Source organism: Haliaeetus albicilla, chromosome 5, assembly GCF_947461875.1.
Source record: "Haliaeetus albicilla chromosome 5, bHalAlb1.1, whole genome shotgun sequence".
NCBI classification, from domain to species: Eukaryota; Metazoa; Chordata; class Aves; order Accipitriformes; family Accipitridae; genus Haliaeetus; species Haliaeetus albicilla.
The window spans coordinates 41,264,779-41,286,711 of NC_091487.1; the positions used below are offsets into that span (position 1 = coordinate 41,264,779).

Sequence of the window (21,933 nt, forward strand, 5' to 3'; positions counted from 1 at the left end):
TCTCTCCCTAAGGTTAAAGTTTCTGTAATAAATTACTGTTGCTGAAGGTATATATACGAATTGCAGTTCTGCTGCTATTTCAGCTCCTCTTTGCTTCATCTCCTAATTTTTAATAGTACAAAACAAAAACCAAGCAGGGCAGTAAAGACAGGTCTGAATACAGAGATTGAACATTAAACACCTTTTTATGAAGTTGCTTCTTAAAGATGGTTTTCTCAAGTGGAACAAAAAGATAATGAAAATTCATGCAGAGCCACTTACATAATACAGGTATGCAGGAAGATGTTTTTCCTCTGGCCATGAGACTACTGACTGTGAGAGCAAAATGACTGGCTGGTTTGGGTTTGGGATACAGATCTGTCTCTCACAGAAACTGCTGAAACCAAGAACATGAAGTAAGAATGCTCCCTTTCTACCTTTGAACATGCTATGTCACGTCAACACGCTCTTGCTGGTTTGTGGAAATAACATGACAAACTAAACTAAAAAATGAGATGATGATGACCCAGAAAGAAAATAACAGATTCACACATACTTTGTAGCTAAATCACCTAATAGACAATTTAAAGAGCAATCAGTTTGTGTAATACATGTTTGGATGACTAAACTAAAACCAAATATCAATCCAGTTAACATAAGAATTTAGCCATACTCTGTAACGGGTAGATGAGATCACTCATTTCTTTCATCTAAAACATCTTAAATCAGATGTACTGTTAAATTTAGACTTGAAATACAGGAATACTATGAGATACAGGAATAAAGCACAGACCAATTTCTGCTATTGCTTGTATTCCTGCCTTCCCACATAAGCAATCTACATTTGGTATAGTTCTAGCAGAAAATAATATAACCTCAGGACAAACATAAGACAAACAGCTTCATTTCTGTAGGTATCAAGACATACATAAAATCTTGGTTTCATGGGACTGGCATACTCTGGCATACAGCATATAAAAAAAGCAACCCTGCATAGAATTTCATAAAAGCATGCAGATTTCTAGGTGTACCAAATGCAGTGAGAAGTGTCAAGTTACCCCTCCTCCAAGTAAACCTTTAAAAACAGCAAGTAAAATTACAACAAGAGAAAGACACCAACCTTAAAGATAATCACAAATTACTGAGAAAATTTTCATATTATACCATGCTGCTGGATTGTTTTCCATCTCATTTTTCTCTCCACAAAGTTTGCATGACGCGTGCTAAATGAACCATCTGTAAATCCACATTTTTTCCAGCCTGTTTTGTCGTCAGCTCTCCGGGATCCTATTGTGCAATTCTCCTCCCCTCTTCCCCAAACACTTCTACTGCTGATGCAGAGGCTGGCGGCTGCTACAGCATAATGCAGTTTTCAGTAACTATGGCAGCAATAGCTCTGTGGTGAGGCTGAATGCCTTCTGCAACAAAACCTTAAGGCTCAAATAAAGAAACTCAAGTGAAAATAACCACTGTTGCTAAAAGCTGAAATTTGCCGATTTTCACAAAGAAAACATCAGTTAAGTTAGCATCCCCATCCTTCTGTCTGTCTAGTGTTCAAGTCCCATTTTTCTTTTATAAATTACTGTTTCCAGGGGAAGAAGAGTTAATAATAAAGCAGAAAAAAAAATGTTGGCAAGGCATTTTGCGCCCTTGCAAATCCCAGCACTGAGAGCAATAACAAGTCAGGGTTTCAAGCCTATCCACTGATACACATCCACCCCCACTCCATCCTCCCTCTCCACCCGTGTCCAATCCATGCCCTTTCCCGCAGGGCCTCAGAGCATCACAGAGCAGCAGGCACCACGCAGCTGCCTGGGATCGTACATCTGCTTCTGCCTAGCACGGAGGCTCAAACCTCTCCTTTCTCCCTAAAGCAAAGGGAAGAGCAATGAAGGAAATACGAAGACATGGTATTATCACCTCCTCCAGCCTCCTGAAGCAATGCCACTCACACAATTCAAAGCAAAAGTTGGGGATGGTGGGCAGGAGGTGGGAACCAGAAACCAGTCAAAGCAGCCAGCAGAGTCAGAAACCTTTAGAAAGAAGGGACCTTTAGCAATGTACACACAGAGTAATCCCCTTCATGGAAGTTACCATGAGATGAAGTATCATTTGGATTTCAGATTAGCTGGTTTGCTTACAGAAAAAGCACACCTGTGCATTTTTGTTGTTGTTGGTGGTTGGTTGGTTTTTTTTAGCCTTTCCATGCAAAGCCTCATTTTTTTGTTTGCCTAAGTCCCCAAAACAACAGCAAGGTGACTTCCTTAGGGCAACCCTTTAAATACACTTCTAAAACAGAACTCTTTTTGGCAACAAGTCACAGGCACAAGACACAGCCACACACTCCAGTAAAGGTCACCACTGCCTTGCTAATTCCAGTTCAGCTGGAACTACAATCTATCACAGGTTTTGCCCTTATGATTTCAGTTATATATAGAATCAGTTAGTTCCCCTGCTAACCCGTGATACGTGATTCTGCTGTAAGCTGTAGAGTTGCAGTGATTGATACAGTGCATTTCCCTGTGAAATGAAATATTTGAGGGATCTTTTAGGAGATGCAAAAGAGTCCTTTAACTTGTATTTGTAGAGCACTTTGAAATTCTCAAATGAAAGCTGTAAGAACTCAGAGTACTATTTTTACAAATATTAGTTGGACACGTTAACTATACCACATGAGAATAATGTGTTATGTTCTCCAGCATCAGATACCACATCTATGGGCACTGTTTCCTTTCCAGTTCAGTAGTATTTCACACACTCTTATAAGATTTTTTTTCACTGGTTTAACAATATTGGTATTTTAAAAGAAAGAGAGCTTAAACATGTTCCAAGGAGCTAAAATTAATTCAGTGTACTCTTATACCACTGGACTCTAATGGAACAACTGTTTTTTCTCAAACCAGCAAGAGAACAAAATCAGGGTTTATATTTATATACAGTGTGGTATTAAGGCAATGACAGGAGCAAGAAGTTCATTGTCTAGTTATTTGTGGTGACGGTATCATATGATGACTGATGCCAGTAACAAGCCAGAATTCTGTGTGTTTGCTGGCTGACAAGAAACATAGAAGTTTGAAGCACTGGGGCTCTTCTGAGTAGGCTGTATGAACAAGCAGCCAAGTAAGAGTACAATAAATCACACCCCTTTTCAAAGAAAGTTTCATGCCTAAAGTTTTCATATTTGGGTGCAATGGTAGAAATTTGTTTTCCCTCTCATTTCTCAAAACATTTTAACATACAATTAGAGGTTGAGTTGGTAATTCAACCCATGAAAAGCAGATGGGAAAAATGTCATCACACTGACAGCATGGGAGATAAGACTGTAATTAATCAGTACCATAATATATATATGCTCATATGTTCTGAAATAAAAAATCCAGAAGAAAGCAAAGTACCATCAGTTCCTGATTAAAGAGTACTTAAACCCATGGAAGCCAAACAATTTCTGAATTATTTTTGTGTGCAGGTGCTGTGCTTCTCTGCATGAATGAATGATGTTCTATGCTATGACTTCTTTTTTGGATTCTTCCATAAAGCCATTTTCTTCTCACCAGAAAAGAACCCAATTTGTCCAAAGAATTTTCAATATACTAATGCGTATTCACAGTACCTGCTACTGACATCAAATTTAATATATTTTAGGGTTTTTATGTATTGTAAATTGGTGGCAGCTTCAGCGTAAACCCCACTCTAGTCATGGCTCTAAAATCCAGGTTGCACATGCAACAAAGATACAAACCTTTTGCACAAGGTCAAGTATGAAGAAAGAACATGGTTGCAGAGACTTGCCTATAACTCAGCTGCATGTACAGATTCTTGTTTCAATATGATAAAAACAAATTAAAGCTTGAAGCCTAGTTTGCATCTCTTCTGCAGGAAATGAGTGTAGCACAAGAGAAAGACAAAGCTAGAAGGGCCAAAATATTCAGCATGATTTAGACACATTAATATTCTTACCTTAGTTCACGAGAACATTTGTTTTCTTTACAGTTTCTACATTTTTGACTGCAAAAATAAAAATAGGACATCATAAAGGTGTTCAAAAAGAAGACAAGAAAACTTCACTGAAGTCTATTATACACAGAGATGTTACTGTAATTTTCAGTAGAGGAAGACTCTAAGATGCAGATTGCTAGCAGCTGGGAGAGCATCAAGAACTATCAAGTCAGAGAGGGGAGACACACACACACAGAGCTTGCCCTGTTCTTACATTTTCCTCTAAGCGTGTCCTTCTGACAGAGATAAGACTCTGTACTAGGTGGACTTTTTACTGCTGAACAAATAAGCACTTCTTGTAGTCCACTTAGTCCTGTATTACTGTTTTCAAAGTACCTCAGACACAGCTTTTAGTACTTGACATTGACTTTTCTTCACGAAAGCTGGACATTTGAGAGACCACATATATCTTGTTTTATTCTCATATTATAGATCTTAGGCTAGATGTCTCAATTGTTACCCCCTCCATGAGCAAAACTACTTGTCTGGACAGAAACACAGGCTTAGTAGTTACTGTAAAGGAAGGCTGAGTAGATCAATTCAGATTACCTTTGCCAAAAAACTATTCAAGAGGAAAAAAAGACCACTGGATTATGTAAGGTGAAAGACAACTAATATTAGACATAGTTTATAGCTTATTCCTGTAAGAGATGGACATTCATAAAAATCAAGTGAATGCAATACCATAATGCTTTTCATTTTCACTGAAGTAACCATTTGAGAGAATCTAGGTAAGTATGAGGGTAACGTTAAGCAATGTAATATGCATAGTGCTGTCCAAGTGATTAAAAAAAATTGATCAACACAAACAAATCTGCTATTTGAATGTGGTCTGAAAAAAATCAATCAGAAATGTTCTTCAGTTTTGTCAGGTTAAAAAGGGGAAAACCAAGTGCAATTCTGTGCTAAACTGTTCACAATGCTTCAGGATTTCTGCAGGTTTTTCTAGGACCACCAACAAATTTCTGACAAAAGCTCCACCTCTGATGTTTATACCTATGTAAAGCACAGCTTGGTATCTACTTTTGAAGGTCATTAGACAAACCCTTATTTTAAAATTCTTTGTAATTTTTACAAAGAAAATAACAGCAGTGATGTGTAAAACATACCTCAGTAAAGAAACAAAATTAAATACCACTTTGTATAGAAAGGTATCACTGCAGTAAATGAAAAGCAAATGCAGAGATTAGATACATTAAAGAGAACACATGGAAACACACTAGCCAAGGTGGAAAGCAAGCCACTTGACTAGAATTATGAAGAGATGTTCAAAACAGAGATAACACTTTATGCTCATAAAAGCAAGATGAGATATTTCCTCTAGAAAGAGATAAAAGATTCCCAGTATGTTACCACACCAAAAACACTCTAACAAGAAGCAGAACTATCAACAGATATGAATGAGAAGATGGCTGTTTCTTGCCTTTAACAGGTCAATTGAATGTGCCAGGCTGAGAGGAATTAAAAAAGAGAAAGAACCCAATTACATTTAATTCCATGATATTCTGTTTTCAATGTCATGAACTGAAACACAGGAGATATCTTAATTCATTTTCCTGATACATATTAATCACTGTCTCATCACGCCAACCCTTTCCCTTTCAGAAAGGCTCTGCCATGAAAAGCATACACTAAACACTGTGAGTATGAGCAGCTCTTCAACATTTTGGAAGGAGTCTACGCCTTATTTACTGCTCAGTTTTAAAAAAAAAAAAAGAGAATCACAATGGGTTTCTGAGATGAAGGTCTCAATGAGGACTTGAACTCAAGGGAATTTATGAACAAACTAACCTGTTTTCCACAACAAATTAGCAGGGAAACTGAATTGGTAATAATTACCTTGGCTAAATCATATCTAGAAAAGTCCATTCTGTGTGCTGAAGTAAGAATATTGTAAAAATTAGATTAGCTTGTAAATCAAAACAGCCATAATGCAGATGCGCAAGTGAACTGAATTAAGGCTGCCTGACAGTCTCATCTGAGACATTTTCTTGATTGTGCATCAATAAATAATTTTTCAGGTTTGTTGCTTGGATGTCATAACACTGTATATTAGTGGCCAATGCATTTTCTCAGACACTTTTATCTGATCACTTGAAAACATGACGGGACCTATTCTGTATACAACTTAAGTTTTGTCTGAACCAAGTCCTGGTTTCAGACATCATCCCACATGAGAAATGGTTTGTTTATTCTAAACTCACTTGTCAAGAGAAGAAAGGATATAGTGAGGAGAATGGGTGCAACTTCCATCCAAGTTGAGCCAGTCCAAAGCTCCACAACTCAGAATGGGTGGGGTTTCATTAATCTACAAAACACACAACATGAGAACAGGGAAAAAAAAAAAAAAAAAATCACAGCAACCCAGGAACTTCCAAGTTATCATTAAAACTGCCATTGCTCACTACTGTGTGCAATGCTGCATAATACCTCCCATGTGAGCTTACAATCTCACTTACCCTTCTGCTTAGTCTTTGATAATTTGCAAAATTGCTAAGTATTTGTTACTGAGTACTCCTCTTGTAGCTTTGTTTCAATGTACTGCATATGTTTCATTAATTAAGAAATTAAGAATGAAAACAAATGGAAGTTAAGCCCCTTATCTCAACTACAGAATTGTGTACAAAAAGACAGTTGAGTGGAAAGTATTAAACGTTACTATATGAAAACTCATTTTAAAAGGTAGATTCTTGCCAATATCAGTTGGTAATATGGTTATATCCTAAACCAGAAAATTTACATTGTTAGGTTTTTTAGTTATATATGCCAGTCATTTTAAGAATTATCTAATTTTTTTGAAACATTATTGAACTAGCTGACCAAATAATATCTTACAGTTGTTAGTTCCTGAGATTAACATACCAACTATTTTATCTATTTCTGATGTATGTAACAAGCAAGTGCTTTCAGAGTCAACAATACTCAAGCATTTAATCCCATAAATTTTCCATTTCTTCTAGTATACCTCATTTGGGATGGTGAAATGACAGAGAAAGAAGATAATTCAGAAAACTAACAGATGTGGAAAGATTCTTAACTGGTCTTTTCACTGCGGCATTCTGCCTGTTTCAATCCTACTGTAGTCATGACTAGAAATAGGAAACACTAAATTATTCAAGGGATCTGCATCATCTTTTGCTAAGCACATCTGAAAGAAGCACTAGTGTCCTCCCTCAAAAGGTTTAGTGTCATTACAGACCATTAGATAGAGGAAATTAAGCAAGTGGATACAATGATGAGAAGAAATATTATCTATATCAAGCTTGCTTTTAAGAAGGAAAATAATTAGGAAAATCAATGAAGAATTGGGAGAGAAAAATAGTTTTAGAACTTACTGATCTTCTTTGTCTTAAGATAGCAGCTTCTGCTGGGTGATTGAATCTAAACTTATGAGACTTGCCAAGGACAACAAGGGCACCTGTGAAAAAAAAATTAATTAGAAATCTACAGAGCCATAATTCATCAAACAGTTGGTCCCTAGAATGTTAGCAGTTAATCTTAACTCCAGTATACAGACTACAGCATACACAAACTACTACAGAATAGCATGTTTAAAAAAAAAAAAATATTCTGACCAACAGCTTTCTGACCATCATAGAGCAGAGAGCTATTTTTAAAATTTGCCACTATGGAACAGCAGAGTTATCATTCTGTAACGACAGCATCCAAGCAAACTAATCTTGGAGCCGTCTGCAAATTCAACATAACAGTAAATTCCCTCTTCATATTAAAGACCAGCATGACTTCATATCAAAAACAACCAACCCACTTCTGGAAACTTTTTTTTACACCATCTTTTTATGAATCCAGATCACTGCAAGTTCCCAGAAACTGGACTGGTTTTTTTCTTTATAACAAACTGAAAATATGGGAGCCTGATCCATTTCATCTGAGCTCATTCACCATAGCCTGTGAGTCAGTGGCTAGTACCCTCCACGTAAAGACACTAAAAAAGTTGAAGGTCATTTCAACCATATTACATAATTGCCAAAAAAACCCACCAGTGGTCAGCTGGCTTAGAGCCAGTCTCCACTACCTTCCACAACAGTGCCTCTGACTACAGGTCTTCCCTTTTCAGAAGGCTACAGACTACTGCTGCCAAAAGGGGTCTTAATATTGTCACCTATGTCTTCATTTTACTTTCTATGGGGTACTTATTTTATTTGTCCCAGTCTGGAAGCTCTAGCCATGGATCAAACCTTGTGCTGCTAGGCAGCAGTAGGAGACTGACAGATGTATTTCTTAGATCTGCATGAGTTCCATAAATCTGTGTCTCTAAACTCCGGTGGTAAGATGATTATAATGCAGCATTCATAGAAAAAGCAAGCCTTACCTTGTGACAGACGACATGATCCAGTGACTTCACATCCATTCACAGTGCAGTGTGCGCCATGAACTGGTCGCAGTGTCACAATCCCACAGTGGTTGTCTATCATACAATGATCCCTTTCAATCCACCGTCCCTGCAAAACTACAACGTATAGATTTATCTCACCTGTTGAAGGGGTTGGGTTTGCACTATTTTCCTCACAATGAAGTACCACACACTGTTTGACACTATGACCGCATACTTCATACCTCAGAGAACTATGTCATGTGCAACAAGGAGATGAAATTGTCATCTTTGATGGCTAGCCAAGTACTCACTCACAGAAAAACTTGATTAAAAACAGTGAGATTGCTCTTTTAAAGTATTTGTGGTTCTGGAAAACTATACACTACTTTCTGATTTGTGAGCTGATGTGCAAACTCTTCTATTGTGCTGAATTTTCTTATTGCTATTATGTCACTTACTGTTTATATTTTACTAATCTACTGGCAGAAAATAATCAAACTTAACCAAACCTACCAGAACTACCAAAGCAGAGATTCTACAAAGTTTCCAATTTCAATATAAAGTTTCAACTTTCTACCATAATTTCTAGCTCTTGATATTGACGGTTAAAATTAAGAGCAGAAATGAAATTAAATAATAAATATTCTTAATAATTTGGATTTTATATCTAAAATACTCTGCCGAGGTAGAGTTGAAAAGCATTTTCAATGTCTCATGATCACTTGTGCCAATAGTTTAGTATAGAACATACCAACATATGGACGTTGGATGAAGATATTTTTAAACTCTCATGTAGCATTTCACAAGTGGGAAGAAAGTTCTGACGAGATCTCAATTAGGTCAAGACCGTTGACTTTTTGACCTCTTAAACAAAACCAAAAATAACTGAAATATTTTAGCCAACTTAATTATTCCCTTCTACTTACCTTCTTCTATAAAGAAAGCTGACAAACAGAAACATTACCTAGCTATTACACATGACAAATGTAAACATCTTGGTTTGACCTGACCATATCATAAAACAATTTGTAATATCATTCTCTTACCAATGTCTTGATCTTGGTCTGAATCACTTCTTCCAATTTTGGTTGTTCCTTCCTAAAACAAGAAAAGAACTAATTTAAAAGTCAGTTACTGGAAGTGGATTATATAGAATAATTAAAACAACTTTGGTACAGCATCTTAGCAAATACCTGAAATAAATCACCTCTGAATGACTGAATTGTTTAGAGCAAACTCTATATACTATTTTGTAATACTTCAGCCTGCTGTCTCCCATGGCGATCCAATTACTTCTTATCTTGCAGCTATGTCAGCTTCTCTTATTATGACCCCAGTAGATGAAGTAACCCTCAGTGGATGATTTTTGGACTGTGTTTGAGATGAATATTTTTAATATGAACACACAATTCTGATCCTTTGAACTTTTACCGTTAGACTTGTTTGCAGAAATGAGATAATTCTTTTTATAAATATCCATGCAGGAAGAAAGAAGCTGCAAAACGATTATTCAGTTAATTAGGCTTTTCAGATATAAAAGTAACAGAATTTCTATTTTTTAAGGGAACTTCGTCATAGATTATGAATTCTTCAAACTAACTACTAAAGGAGAACTTTTTTCCAAAACTTATGACATTTATAGAAAGTCTTCTTGGTGATTATGGTATATGGGCAAGTTCCCAAACCTGAAGAGTCAATAACTTCAAAGAACTGCCTAGGAACAAAAGTCTCCAGAACAAGCAGACTCAAACCATATTACAGGCCAGTGATGGAAGGCAGACAGTATTCTTATGGTATAGTGCAAATATCAATAAAACAGCATCATTTAATCAATACTATGAGGAAAAAACTACCAAAAAAAGCAATGAATTTACCACCTGTCTAGCATGTTCCATTCCTGGTTCTCTTTTTTCTTAGGAAAACAAAGCAAAATTATTTCCCAGCTTTGAAGAGACACTATACTTGATTATTGTAAACTGATTTGTGAATGTGCTCTAAAACGACTTTAGTGGCAACCCTTTCAGTCATATTAAAATTAATTATGGTCATTAAACTACTTGATTTTTGTATTCTAATTAGAATAAATTGAATACGCTTTCTGCTCCAAGCACATTATCACCTAGATTTAAAGATGAAGCAAGAAGTAGTAATCGGAAACCTGAAGACTGGGAAAAGGGAAGCTGATGATTACTGTAAGATGATGCAATCATGGGTAATTATGGGTAAATCACAGTGGTTTTGTGAATTGGAGGGAAATCATTCAGTTCCTCACAGAGTTCAGCTGTCTGAACCAACTAACAGAGCCTTCTGCTACAAGCCCTGCTGAGACTCCCTTGCTGGAGGGGCTGAAAGCTGGATGTGCCCAGTGCCCCTCCTTTGGAGCAATTATCAAGTTACATGTCAGCTTAATGGTCAGTGGCCTCAACCACAAAATATCCACCTGGCTTGGCCACAACTTGTAGAAAACTTATAATCCATATGGCCTTTGACTCACCTCATACAATCAAGTGAGTTAGCAACATGTATTTTATACAAATAAAAGTAAACCAACTCCTAAAAGACCTCTTTATCAATTACCTTTTCTTGACTAAACAAAGAAATAGCTATTGTAATTCCAAAAGAAACTTTTTTCCAATGTGCTGAAATAACTCTCTGGTAATACAATTTAATTCAGAAAAGTGTATTACAGCAGTATTGGCTCATGAAATTCACCATAGTATCCCAGTTAGTGGAGTGATTCTGGGTGAGTTTAAGCACAACTAAAAATTGCAGCTGAGAGCAAGGGTACAGATCCAATACAAGCAAACTATCTCAACATAAAGAAGAAAATAAAACAAAAATAGTCATAACCCAGGCCCATGTCGATTTCATTTTTTCAAATGCTATTACTGAGCTAATATTTTAAATATTTATACTTTTCCCTAATTTAATATTTAGTATTCCACCTGAAAAAGTGAAAGACAGATGATTCAGATGAAATGATTGCACAACTTCACCTTAATATATCGAGGTACATCTTCATACCTGTTGAAGTGGTTCTACATTGTCACCCTCTTCTGGCAGTGTTTCCTGTCTAAGGGTAGCATTCCCAAGGTGCATTACAGAACCATAAAGAGTGAGACTGCTTTCCCCCTTCAGATTTAGGAGTACTCCAACTTTCAAAAAAGTTTTTGAAGTGCATCTTTTTCTTAAACAATATAAACGAATCCCATACTTTTAAGCTATGCAAAAAGGTCAGTTAGATTATAGGGAAAACATAAATTTTTGTTAATGAAAGCCAGAAAAAAAAGAACAGAACCTAAGAAAGAAAGGTTCTTTAAGCACAGGCACAGCATTGATTAGTACAATTAACATTATGGAATATCAAGAGACTAAAAGAGTAACACATTGTTTATTCTACATGATCTGAAAACTGCTGCCACGACCTCTCCATAAAAGGACAAAGTGCTGTTTTATGTCGAAGCCCTAATATGTAAGGAACCACTAATGTTTTACCTTCTTGCTGTTCAGATGAAGGTAATAGACACCAGAGTCTAAAAGGTGCAAAGCACAAAGAAAAGAAAAGGCAGCATCTAGGAGCAAAGAAACGGGACAAAGATGTTAGTGTGACAGAGATACTAATGACTACAGAAGGTGACCCTTCAAACTAGGGTTCTCCATTAAAATGAATATCTTTAAATTACTTCAGGTGTTGTCAAAATTAGTATGTGAAAAAATTTGCTGTTTCCAAAATGGCACATAATGGAAAGACATTTAAGTAGTAGCAATTACTTTTAATAAATATTTAATGTTAATGTAGGATTGAGTAATCAAGTTGCATGTTCATCAGCACTGGACATTATTACTTGGTCCCTGATTATTACTTGGTACAATTTCTTTGTGCTGGCATGAAGAAAATTAGTAAGGTTTCTCTTTCAACATGATGAACAGCAGCATGATTTCTGTTTCAAATATTTGTTGCAGCTTTTTAAAGGAAAAAAAAAATCCCATGTCCCTAAACTATATCAAGTAGCACAAAACCTAGATTTGGATTAAGATATTTTATTAGTAGACAGATAGATGATTTTCAACCATGTTTAACACATTTAACACATTTTTTACTAATGAGTGCATTTCTGTAGAGGTACCCATTCATCATTCCTTTTACGTTAAGCAGCATCAATATTTCAGTAATTTCCATTAATTTAAACAACATTAAAAACTTAAAGTCCAGCTTAGCACTGACTTATTAAAAAAAAAAAAAAAAAAAATCCCCTAAAACCTAGCCATGTATATCATAAGCCTCAATGTGGAGTAATATACATACAATGTTATGAAAGCTCCTTGGTGCCTTAAATGAACAGCTACACAGCAAAACAGTATCTATGAGGGCAGGATTTCTACCTGATACTGGAAAATAGCCAATCAAGTGGGATCACAAGTAATTAGCATTCAAGTTACACACCTGGAATCCACTTGGCAGGCCTCATGGGGTTAAAAGAGCAATATATAGAAGTCATTGTCAAAGTGAGCTTGTGCTTGTTAAAGCTTACTTTTATCTTTGATCTACACATATACAAGTATTCCAGTCTCAAGCATACAAGTACCTAGTAAAATCTGGACCAGTATGTCTGGTATACTTTAAGCACCATCCTTTACGTTTACACACGCACACACACAGACCTGTCCTCATGCTTTGTGGACAAACTACTAATGCCTAATTTAAGTATTTTGCTTATGATACATTATCAAATAGTTTGCACGTGCATTCATAAGAGGTCAACTTATTATTCCATATATGAATTCTTATCCTCCTCCATTTTCAGGTATCATCTTTTAATTTTTTCCCCGTTATCTGTGTCTTGTGGACTGTGGCCTTTACTTTTTGATAGCTGTTGTTGTAATGCCATCTTAACCACTCTCTGTTTCCAAAGAAAATAAATGTTTTCAAATTCAAGGGAAAAATAAGACAAGTGACAATATCTCACCCTGAGATGATACAGCACCACTCCTGTGCTGAGGATATCATCATCCATGGCCATTAGATGAGGTAAACTAGAATCTATTGTTACTCCAGCTTTTTCTTTGTTGATGTCCACACTGTATTCTTCCATAATGGCTTTCCTGTCTGTCCACTTACTTGTCCAGTCTTTGGTCAACTGCTCAATCTTAAAGAATAGGAGGGGAAACTGTTTTACTTACTAAGCAGGTTAATTTTTCTCATACATAAATTTCTGCAGAATGAACAGCATTTTTTTCCAGTTACTGGATGCAAAATTCTTTCACCACTTGCAATGCTGGTGTATTTCTAATTGCAGTACATTTCTGTGGCAACAAAAAAAATCTAGTAAAAACTGTACTACCACCTAGTGGAGTAGGTTTAATCTATTGAAGACTCATTCCCCAAATAGCATGATCATATATCTTTCTGACAACTAGTTATTTTGCCTGTCTTTAAGCAAAACTTAAAATTAAGATCTCCAAAACCTCTCCAGGTCACCAGTGATCAAATCTTCTTAGTAATTTGGTGACTGCACAATAATTTCCTTTAAATAAATTGGAGGAGTTTAATCTTAGAAGACAGAGGCTCTGTATAATGAACTACTGTGATATATTGAGACAGCTTTCAAACAAGGAGTAGATAGTGCAGACTTAGTGATAGGCAATGGACAGTATCCAATTAAGGACATGAGACTTTAATCACAAATTGGTAGAGAGCACCCAACATGCTGACCTGGTTTCAGCTGGAAGAAAGTTAATTTTCTTCCTAGTAGCTGGTATAGCGCTGTGTTTTGAATGTAGTATGAGAATAATGTTGATAACACACTGATGTTTTAGTTGTTTCTAAACAGTGTTTATACCAAGTCAAGGACTTCTCAGCTTCTCATACTGCCCTGCCAGCGGAGGCTGGGAGTGCACAAGAAACTGGGAGGGGACACAGCTGAGACAGCTGACCCAAATGTTCCAAAGGGGTATTCCACACCATATGATGCCATGCCCAGTATATAAACTGGGGAAGTTGGCCAGGGGACACCACGGCTCGGGGGTTGGCTGGGCATCGGTCAGCGGGTAGTGAGCAACTGTATTGTGCATCACTTGTTTTGTATAATCTATTATTATTATTATCCCTTCCTTTTTCTGTCCTATTAAACTGTCTTTATCTCAACCCACAAGTTTTACTTTTTTTTTTTTTTCTCTCGATTCTCTCCCCTATCCCACTGGGGCAGGGAGTGAGCGAGTGGCTGCATGGTGCTTAGTTGCCAGCTGGGTTAAACCATGACACATGCATTAAGGATGGCAGTTTCCTGCATATTCAGAGCAAACAGGAAAGAATTAGGACAAAAACATTTTCACTATCATTTCAGAACTATGGCAATGCTATCTCCCCAGCCCAGTGAAACAGGAGAGACTTACAGCATCAAATAGATCAGACAAACCTTCATTTCATTCTGAAGAACCAGCTCGGTCAGAATTCCATCCCTGTCATCACTCCAAGAAGGACTGGAATTCCTCTGTACAAACAGCAGCCACCAAGATCTACATGTTAGTTTCCTTATTCACAACCAGCAGGCATGTTCTTACACTCTCCAGAATTTCAAGGAGATGAACTCAGGAGAAGGAAAGATAAAATACACAGACATTCGATGCTGCCTTCTAGCACCTAGCCTACACCTCTCTAGCTAGTGCATGCAAGTTATTTCGAACTGGTGAAAGAGTATTAACAGAGAAATACTTCTGTGTAAATAAATCCTGTAGTTCCAGTCTCTCCCAGCAAAACATGCTCTCCATGGCATGGAAAACCAAGATGCTATTATTATTCCAAAGGAGAAAACCACAAAGAGTGTCAGCTGTATTGTGAGGGCTCACAGATGTTCACAACTTCTTTTGGGGGACAGAATGTGCAGGCAAGGTGAAACCTCCAAAATACTGTTGAGGTATACCAGTTTACTTTTTGGGGATAGAGGATTGTAACAAGTCTGGCAGGGAAATTACATCAGTGATTATTATTTTGTACTGTCTTGGTGCTGCCATATCCCTACAAATAAAATTTTTCTATTTCATTATATTTTTGGACAACAAAACTATCCAACTCCATGAAAGACAGGCAAGGAAATCCTTTCTAATCATTACACAACTGCTTATACTTCAGGATTATGAATTTAATGCCAGAAAAAGGAGAAATGACAGAAATGCAATTAGCCTTATAATAATTGTGAAATCACTCAGAGAACAGTTTAATTTCCCTCCAGTTACAATAAACATGGAACAATAAACAGCTAAGATGAAAGTAAGCTACTGTAGCTACCCAAAGCACCATTAGAGCTCCAGCTGGGAAGAGTTCCTACGTACCAGTTCAAAGCTCATCAGCATAGTTTTCAACCTATCAATTTCTTCTCGCAGTTCTCTGATCAGTTTTACATTTGCATCCTGAAACATTGAGACACAGGTGTTGGAAAAATCATTCTTTAACAAATTCTAGCTAAAGAAATCAATTCAGAGCTGTTCCAAGAGCCAGGAGGAAAGGAGCACAGGCACACTCACAGCAGTACTCTTTGCTCCACTGTGCCAGGCCCCTGGGATGTACTGCCTAGGGGCAAGTGGTTCCCGTCTTTGACAGGTTCTCTTTTCCCATAAACTTTGTTCCATCTCTTTTCTGAACACAGACCTACCATAGTATTTGTTCCTGTCATGACAATAGCTAGATACATCACTACTTTTACAGATTTACCTTCCAAATAGTCCAATCAGGTCAGAAAAATGCTCTTATTTCTGTCATGCAGAGAAGAAAATCAGGCTAGAGGAGACTAAGTCAGAATGTCACCAACCATGGTATTAAAAGCCCTTGCAGCTGATACACAAAGCATTTCCAACCTGCTTGTGTGGAGGCATTTATCTCACTTTCAGAGTAAGCACCACTGCACAGGCAGTTTCTGGAAACCAGCTTTTTGTAGACAGTTCAGGGAAACTCTTGAGTCAAGGGTCAACGTTTTCTGGGCTGCCAGTGACACTTTGGCTCAGGTCAATTTGCAGTGAGGGGAAGAAGGCAGCTAGCTGAAGGGATGGAGTTAAGGGTCTAGCATGGGCTGTGCAAGAGAGTGATGGGCACACAAGTTGGGAGACTGAGAGGCTGTATGTAACAAGAGGCTAACCCAGGAGGACTGTGTTTACTTGCCTGTGACCTGTCACAGAGCTGAAAAATGCTGCTGCCAAAACCAAACACACTATTGCTGCTACTAGTGATGTCTAAAAACTAGTTATAGGTACTGGTAATACGGACACAAATTAAATTTAGGAAACCTTGGATTACAAGGGTTTCCTTCTGCCCAAGATTTAAGAGAGTATCATTAGGAAAGCAAATAAATTAAGTACATCTCTATGATTCTACCCTTTTATCCACAGATAAAATCTTGATATACCCAGGCCAAATCACAAAAGAACACTACTAAAGTTATAAAGTCAACTGCTTAAAGATTAGGAAATGCTGGAATCAAGACTTTTTTGAAACCTCAATTCAGTCCCCTTCAATGGATACACTGTGATTCAGTCCTTTAGTTATATGATCACTGTAGGATAGCAGCCTCGTGCAGAATGCCAGGTGAAGAATGCTCAGTTAAAGAGCAGCAACTCAAGAGTTTTATATTTCTAGAATATGTGATCATAGATCTTGATTATTACATGCTATTTGAATTTTTCTGTGACAAAAGACAGAATTATGCATTTCCCCATGGATTTTTCTATGCTGGTTCTCATCACTGTAGCATCTAAAACCTCCACAACTTCTAATCAGCCTGTTTTAACAGCACGTCTTTGATTGAGAGAGTTTACGTTTTTCCCATTTGATAAATATGGACTTGGGGTAAGGGTGGAGAATGAGGAACAAGCACACATTGAAAGTTTGCTTTAAGCATCTGGACTAGCACTGAACAAGAATGCTGTAGCAGGGGCAGCAACAGAATCCAGTCCTCCAAGGCAGCACCAGAGTCTCCCCTTAATATCCTGCCACCTTTTAACTTGTGCAGCCTGTGAAGGACCCCTGCACAATCAAACAGATGAATCTGCCATACAGTCAGAGTTCATACCTGGAACAGGCATATTTTGTGCAATGTATGAAGCTGGGGTTCTATGGAAAAAATTGTTCCCATGTATTTAAAGGTTTCATAATTTTGTGTACTGAAAAGAAGACAAATTGAGACTACATAGACTACCTTAGGCCTGGCGTATTAACTTTTGAATTCTTGACTTTGCAACCTTAGCAGAGTTCATTTAACATGCCAAAAGGAAGGGTTGCAAGGGTTATGCACTTACAGTAACAGGTTAAATAGTAACAAATAATCCCAACAGATCTTTAACTCTGCCAATATTTAGGATAAAGACACAGGGTAAACATACATGTCATAACAGTTCAAAGAGAAGGAGGATTGAAACTCAATGGACAGAGATGGAGAATGTAAAATAGGTGTGAAATTCTAAATGGTTTAAGCTGCAGGGGATCAAGGAAATTATTTCTGTAATATCCAGGCTCCTATTTAGCTCTCATTAACATGGGAAAAAGAGGTATGAATTTTATTCAAAGAGCTGATATACTGAATAAACCTTAAATAATACATACAACAAAATGGAACAAGAATAAAAAGCAGAACTAAAGGCCTCACCTCATTCACTCTAGGCTTGTTAATAATATTTTTGGCATTTGAAGCATATCTCAAAGTACTCATGGTCTCATTGTAGCTGGAGCTGGCAGGAGAGATAGCTACAGACAGAAAACAAATAGAAAAGAAACACTATTTTAAACAGTAATCAGTTTAACCATTCAGTTTTCAAAAGGTGGATTTTTTTAGCCTTGCTTCTTTAAAAACCAAAATCAACAATATCCTTAGGGATATTGCATCAAGCTCACAGAGAATGTCTTCTCAAGATTGTATTTATAACCGAATAAATCACTTTAAATCAAAGCTATGATCTTGGAAAGACTCTTAAGCTTAACTTCATGCACAATCAGCATGCCTTTCAATTTTCTTGAGCATCCTATGAAGTATTTCTGAAAATCTTTACAAGGACAGATTCTAAGTGATATAGTTGTCTTCTCACTATAGTAGAGATGTATTTTTAAGGGGGTAATGTAGTGCAAAATGTTAACAATGAATAGAAACCAAACTCACTAGCAATCATAATGGTCTTGGAGTTGCCCCCCAGACTGTCCTTCAGAAGCCAGGTGAGGATGGAGTCACGGTACGGGATATAAGCCGGTCGCCTGGTCCCACTGATGCTGCCTGTGGAAGGACTGTCCGCATGACTGCTCTCCCCCTCACTAGTTATGGTGTTTATGCTCTGGCAGCTGCTGAACATCTGCGAATTTTGTGCTGAAGGAGAAGTACCACAGAGCTCAGGAAAGGGTTTATCTTTTTCTGTCATTGATATTTAATTTTCTTAGATATCATTACAATTTATGAAGATGCCACATAGCTGTTCTGTTCAGCTTTTTGTTGTAAATATAGATAAACATGGTAAGTGAGTCCTATGCTTTTATCACTACCCTTCAATATAAAGAACTATTGTGCTCACCTAAAGTGGAGATGACAATTCCAAGTGTAACTAACGACTTGTTAATATTGGCACCTTCGGTAATTCGATCTTTACAGTAACTGGGATCAGCTCTTTCGCTGTAGAACACAAGCATGGAAAAGACATTGCAAACCAAACAAAAATGCTTAATTATTAACATACAATAAATATGAAAACATTATGTATTTTCCTGACATACAAGAAAACAGAAGTTGCAAACTTTGCAATTAAAAAAACACATATGCTTTGAAACAACCACGAGCAAAGGCCATTGGTGCAAACTACTGTTAAAGACCCATCAAAACATAAATTCAACCCTGAACTGTGCAACCCAGTCATAGTGGTTCTGAATTAAAAAAAAAAACCCTAAACATACATTTCACAACAAGGGTAGACAGGCTCAGTGCAAAAGTCTGTATATCCCCTCAACACTACTTTCTCTGCTCAGACATGCATGGTGATTTATGTTCTTGAGAAAGAAAAATGTCCTCTTCTCCAACTGTTCTATACATCTTCAGCACAACTTCCATCTTTCTGTTCTCTATCATATCCAGCAGATCAGAGACTTAGGAACATTTGGAACATGAACAACATAAGCAGTGAGATACGACTATTTTCTTCCACCCATGCTAGGCAGCCATGAGGAATACATTCCTTTTTTTCTCTTTCTTTTCAAGCTCAGATTTGGTAATTCCAACAATAGCTACTGGAAAAGCCACTTAATAAGAATACAGGGTTGAATGGAATTACCTTAAATGTATGCAACAGAACAGTATTGGATCTGAGGACCCAGGAATTCCCTTCCCCAGTGAAATCCAATACCCAATACAGAAGAACAGATGACAGAGACAATATTAGCTCAGTATTCCTTGTTATCGTATAAAAAAGTCAGGCTTATTGTTAGTTTAATGAAGTTTGAAAATACTAAATTTCATCTTTTAAGGCAGTACTACCAGCATCTTTAGAGAAAATTACCTTTTTGCCCCTCAGTATATTATTACCTGCCTGCAAGGTCCACTAAATTGATCTTGCTTGCAATTTCAGAAGGGAGATTGTTTTCTAATATAGCCTGAAGAGAAAAATATAAATAAGGAAGATTATTCCTCTTAATTAATGAAAATAAAATAGATGTGCACTCTTATTGAAACTGAGTTGTACATATGACTGTCTCACTGCCTTTCTTTGTGACTCTGACCCACTGACTATGTTCAAACCATTAACTCAACAGCTTTCTCACCCATCAGAGAAACTACCCTCTTATGCCTACTTCCTCTTGAAAAAAACCTTTACTGCCTAGTGACTGTGAAAGGCTTCCTTGTAGATCTTGCAGAGTTATTTTCCACTAACGTATTCCAAAGGTCTTTTGTGAAACTACTGAAAAATACCCCCAAATGTTCTGTGATTACAGGATGTTAGAAGTGTGAGATAGAAAAGGTCTATTGGATCACTAAACAACTTCCCTGCCAGGGAAGGATATAATTCCTCCAGAGAAAGGGTGCATTGTCTCTGGGAGAGTACTGGGTGCCAAATGCTAAAGAGATGAGCACATCTGAAAAGCTGGACAGATACAAAATTTTGGTAAGTGTTAAACTAATGTTATACTTCAGTTAAGGATCCTAAACAAGTGTAACAAAACGTAACTTCAAACATATTCACATGCAATTTTCACAGCATCCTAGAAGGGGTATTGCATTTCAAAGGGCTGATGAAGACTTTAAACATTTCTTTTTACAGTGAGTGTTTGGCATCACTTCTGACTATAAGCTTGCATAAAGGAACAAGAACACACTCAATAAACACTCAACACGTCAGGCGGTGTAGGAAGCGTAACACATCTGCAGTGTGATCCAAAGGAAATAAGTAACAGCTTCCACCGAGATTATTACAAACAGCACAAAACAGTGACAAGTAAACAATGCACAACACATTGAACAATGCTTCTGGAGAGTGAAAAGGAAGCTGGATTATTTTTAGCTAACCTGAGTATAGTGGATGGTGAAGATAGCATGGGATCTGCTGCTGGCATTGTGAATATGTGTAGCTGCTGTGATTCTAGAAAGAAGAACAAACCATTCAATTACAAAGGCTTATTTCCCTGTATTCCGGGAAAGCAAAAAAAACCCCAAATACAGCAGATAAATGAAGATGAAGGAATATGAAACTTGGAGAATATGGTAGGCTGTGTTCTTGGATCTGATAACAGTGTGTTTGGCAGAGGACCTGGAAGGGTGGAAACCAAGGATCAGTTAGAGGTGTTTTTGTCCACCAGCAGCACTCTGAAGAAATACCTTAAAGCAGCCTTACAGCACAGGTGTCAGGTGTTGCATAAGGGTAGAACACAGCAGAGAAGTACAGCCAGCAACAGCATCGTACAGCTCATCCCCAACACCACTGAATGTACTGGCCAAGTACATTTTCTCCATATTGTCCCCATCTTTATTTCTTGGCACTTCAAAGGGTCCAAAAAGGTTTGTACACCACTTCTGGGGCTCCCTTCTGTCACAGTGCTGACACAGTAGTTTTACGCTGTTAGAGGATTCCGATGAGATTAGCCAATCTACCCATGTGAGTACCAAACGAATACTGTAATTCACTACTGTAGCACTTCCTTGGCTTTACCACATGGACAGACTAGTCATCCAGCTCTAGCCCTCTGACCCACTGCACTCCGGCTAGCAGGTACCAGGCACAGGAAGAGAAGGAGCAGTGGCACTCTCCCACTGTCTCTGTTACATAAACTTTTGGAAATTCTACTTTCTTTGTTGTTGTTTTGATTAGACAAACCCAAAGAAAGCTGAGTTTTGCCTAGGGCAGAAGCCAGGTCACAGGTCTTTTCCTTTGTCACTCTTGTAGCTTGCCTTGAATATTGGCTATATGCGCAGCCTTTAGCATCAGTTTTGCCAAGCTTACCCTCAACAACATCAGGCAGTTTTAGTAGTGGAGAAAAGGACTGTGGAACCACGTTTTTGTTATGAGCCCAGCTGTCAGAGTACTGCAGAGACCAGTTGCACGAGAGAGCCGCAGCTGTGCGGACGACGCTGAGCGCCTGCCGCAGGAGGCCAAAGCCAGGACTCTCCTCT

General features: G+C 37.6%; 1 protein-coding gene across 2 annotated transcripts in view; it reads right to left on the bottom strand.

Moving 5' to 3' along the window:
- Nucleotides 1–21,933, bottom strand: part of STARD9 (StAR related lipid transfer domain containing 9) — a 118,896-nt gene that overhangs the window by 30,141 nt on the left and 66,822 nt on the right. Inside the window, exons 9-21 of one of the 2 annotated variants that reach the window (XM_069784354.1) lie at nt 20,833–20,905; nt 19,855–19,922; nt 18,854–18,951; nt 18,451–18,651; nt 17,944–18,041; nt 15,641–15,718; nt 14,728–14,802; nt 13,279–13,458; nt 9,358–9,409; nt 8,309–8,446; nt 7,311–7,393; nt 6,180–6,283; nt 3,937–3,984 (exon numbers count right to left, since the gene is read on the bottom strand). In XM_069784354.1, the coding sequence (XP_069640455.1) occupies nt 3,937–3,984; nt 6,180–6,283; nt 7,311–7,393; nt 8,309–8,446; nt 9,358–9,409; nt 13,279–13,458; nt 14,728–14,802; nt 15,641–15,718; nt 17,944–18,041; nt 18,451–18,651; nt 18,854–18,951; nt 19,855–19,922; nt 20,833–20,905 (1,296 nt within the window). The remainder of the gene's footprint in view (nt 1–3,936; nt 3,985–6,179; nt 6,284–7,310; nt 7,394–8,308; nt 8,447–9,357; nt 9,410–13,278; nt 13,459–14,727; nt 14,803–15,640; nt 15,719–17,943; nt 18,042–18,450; nt 18,652–18,853; nt 18,952–19,854; nt 19,923–20,832; nt 20,906–21,933) is intronic. The other variant, XM_069784355.1, reaches the window with a different exon arrangement.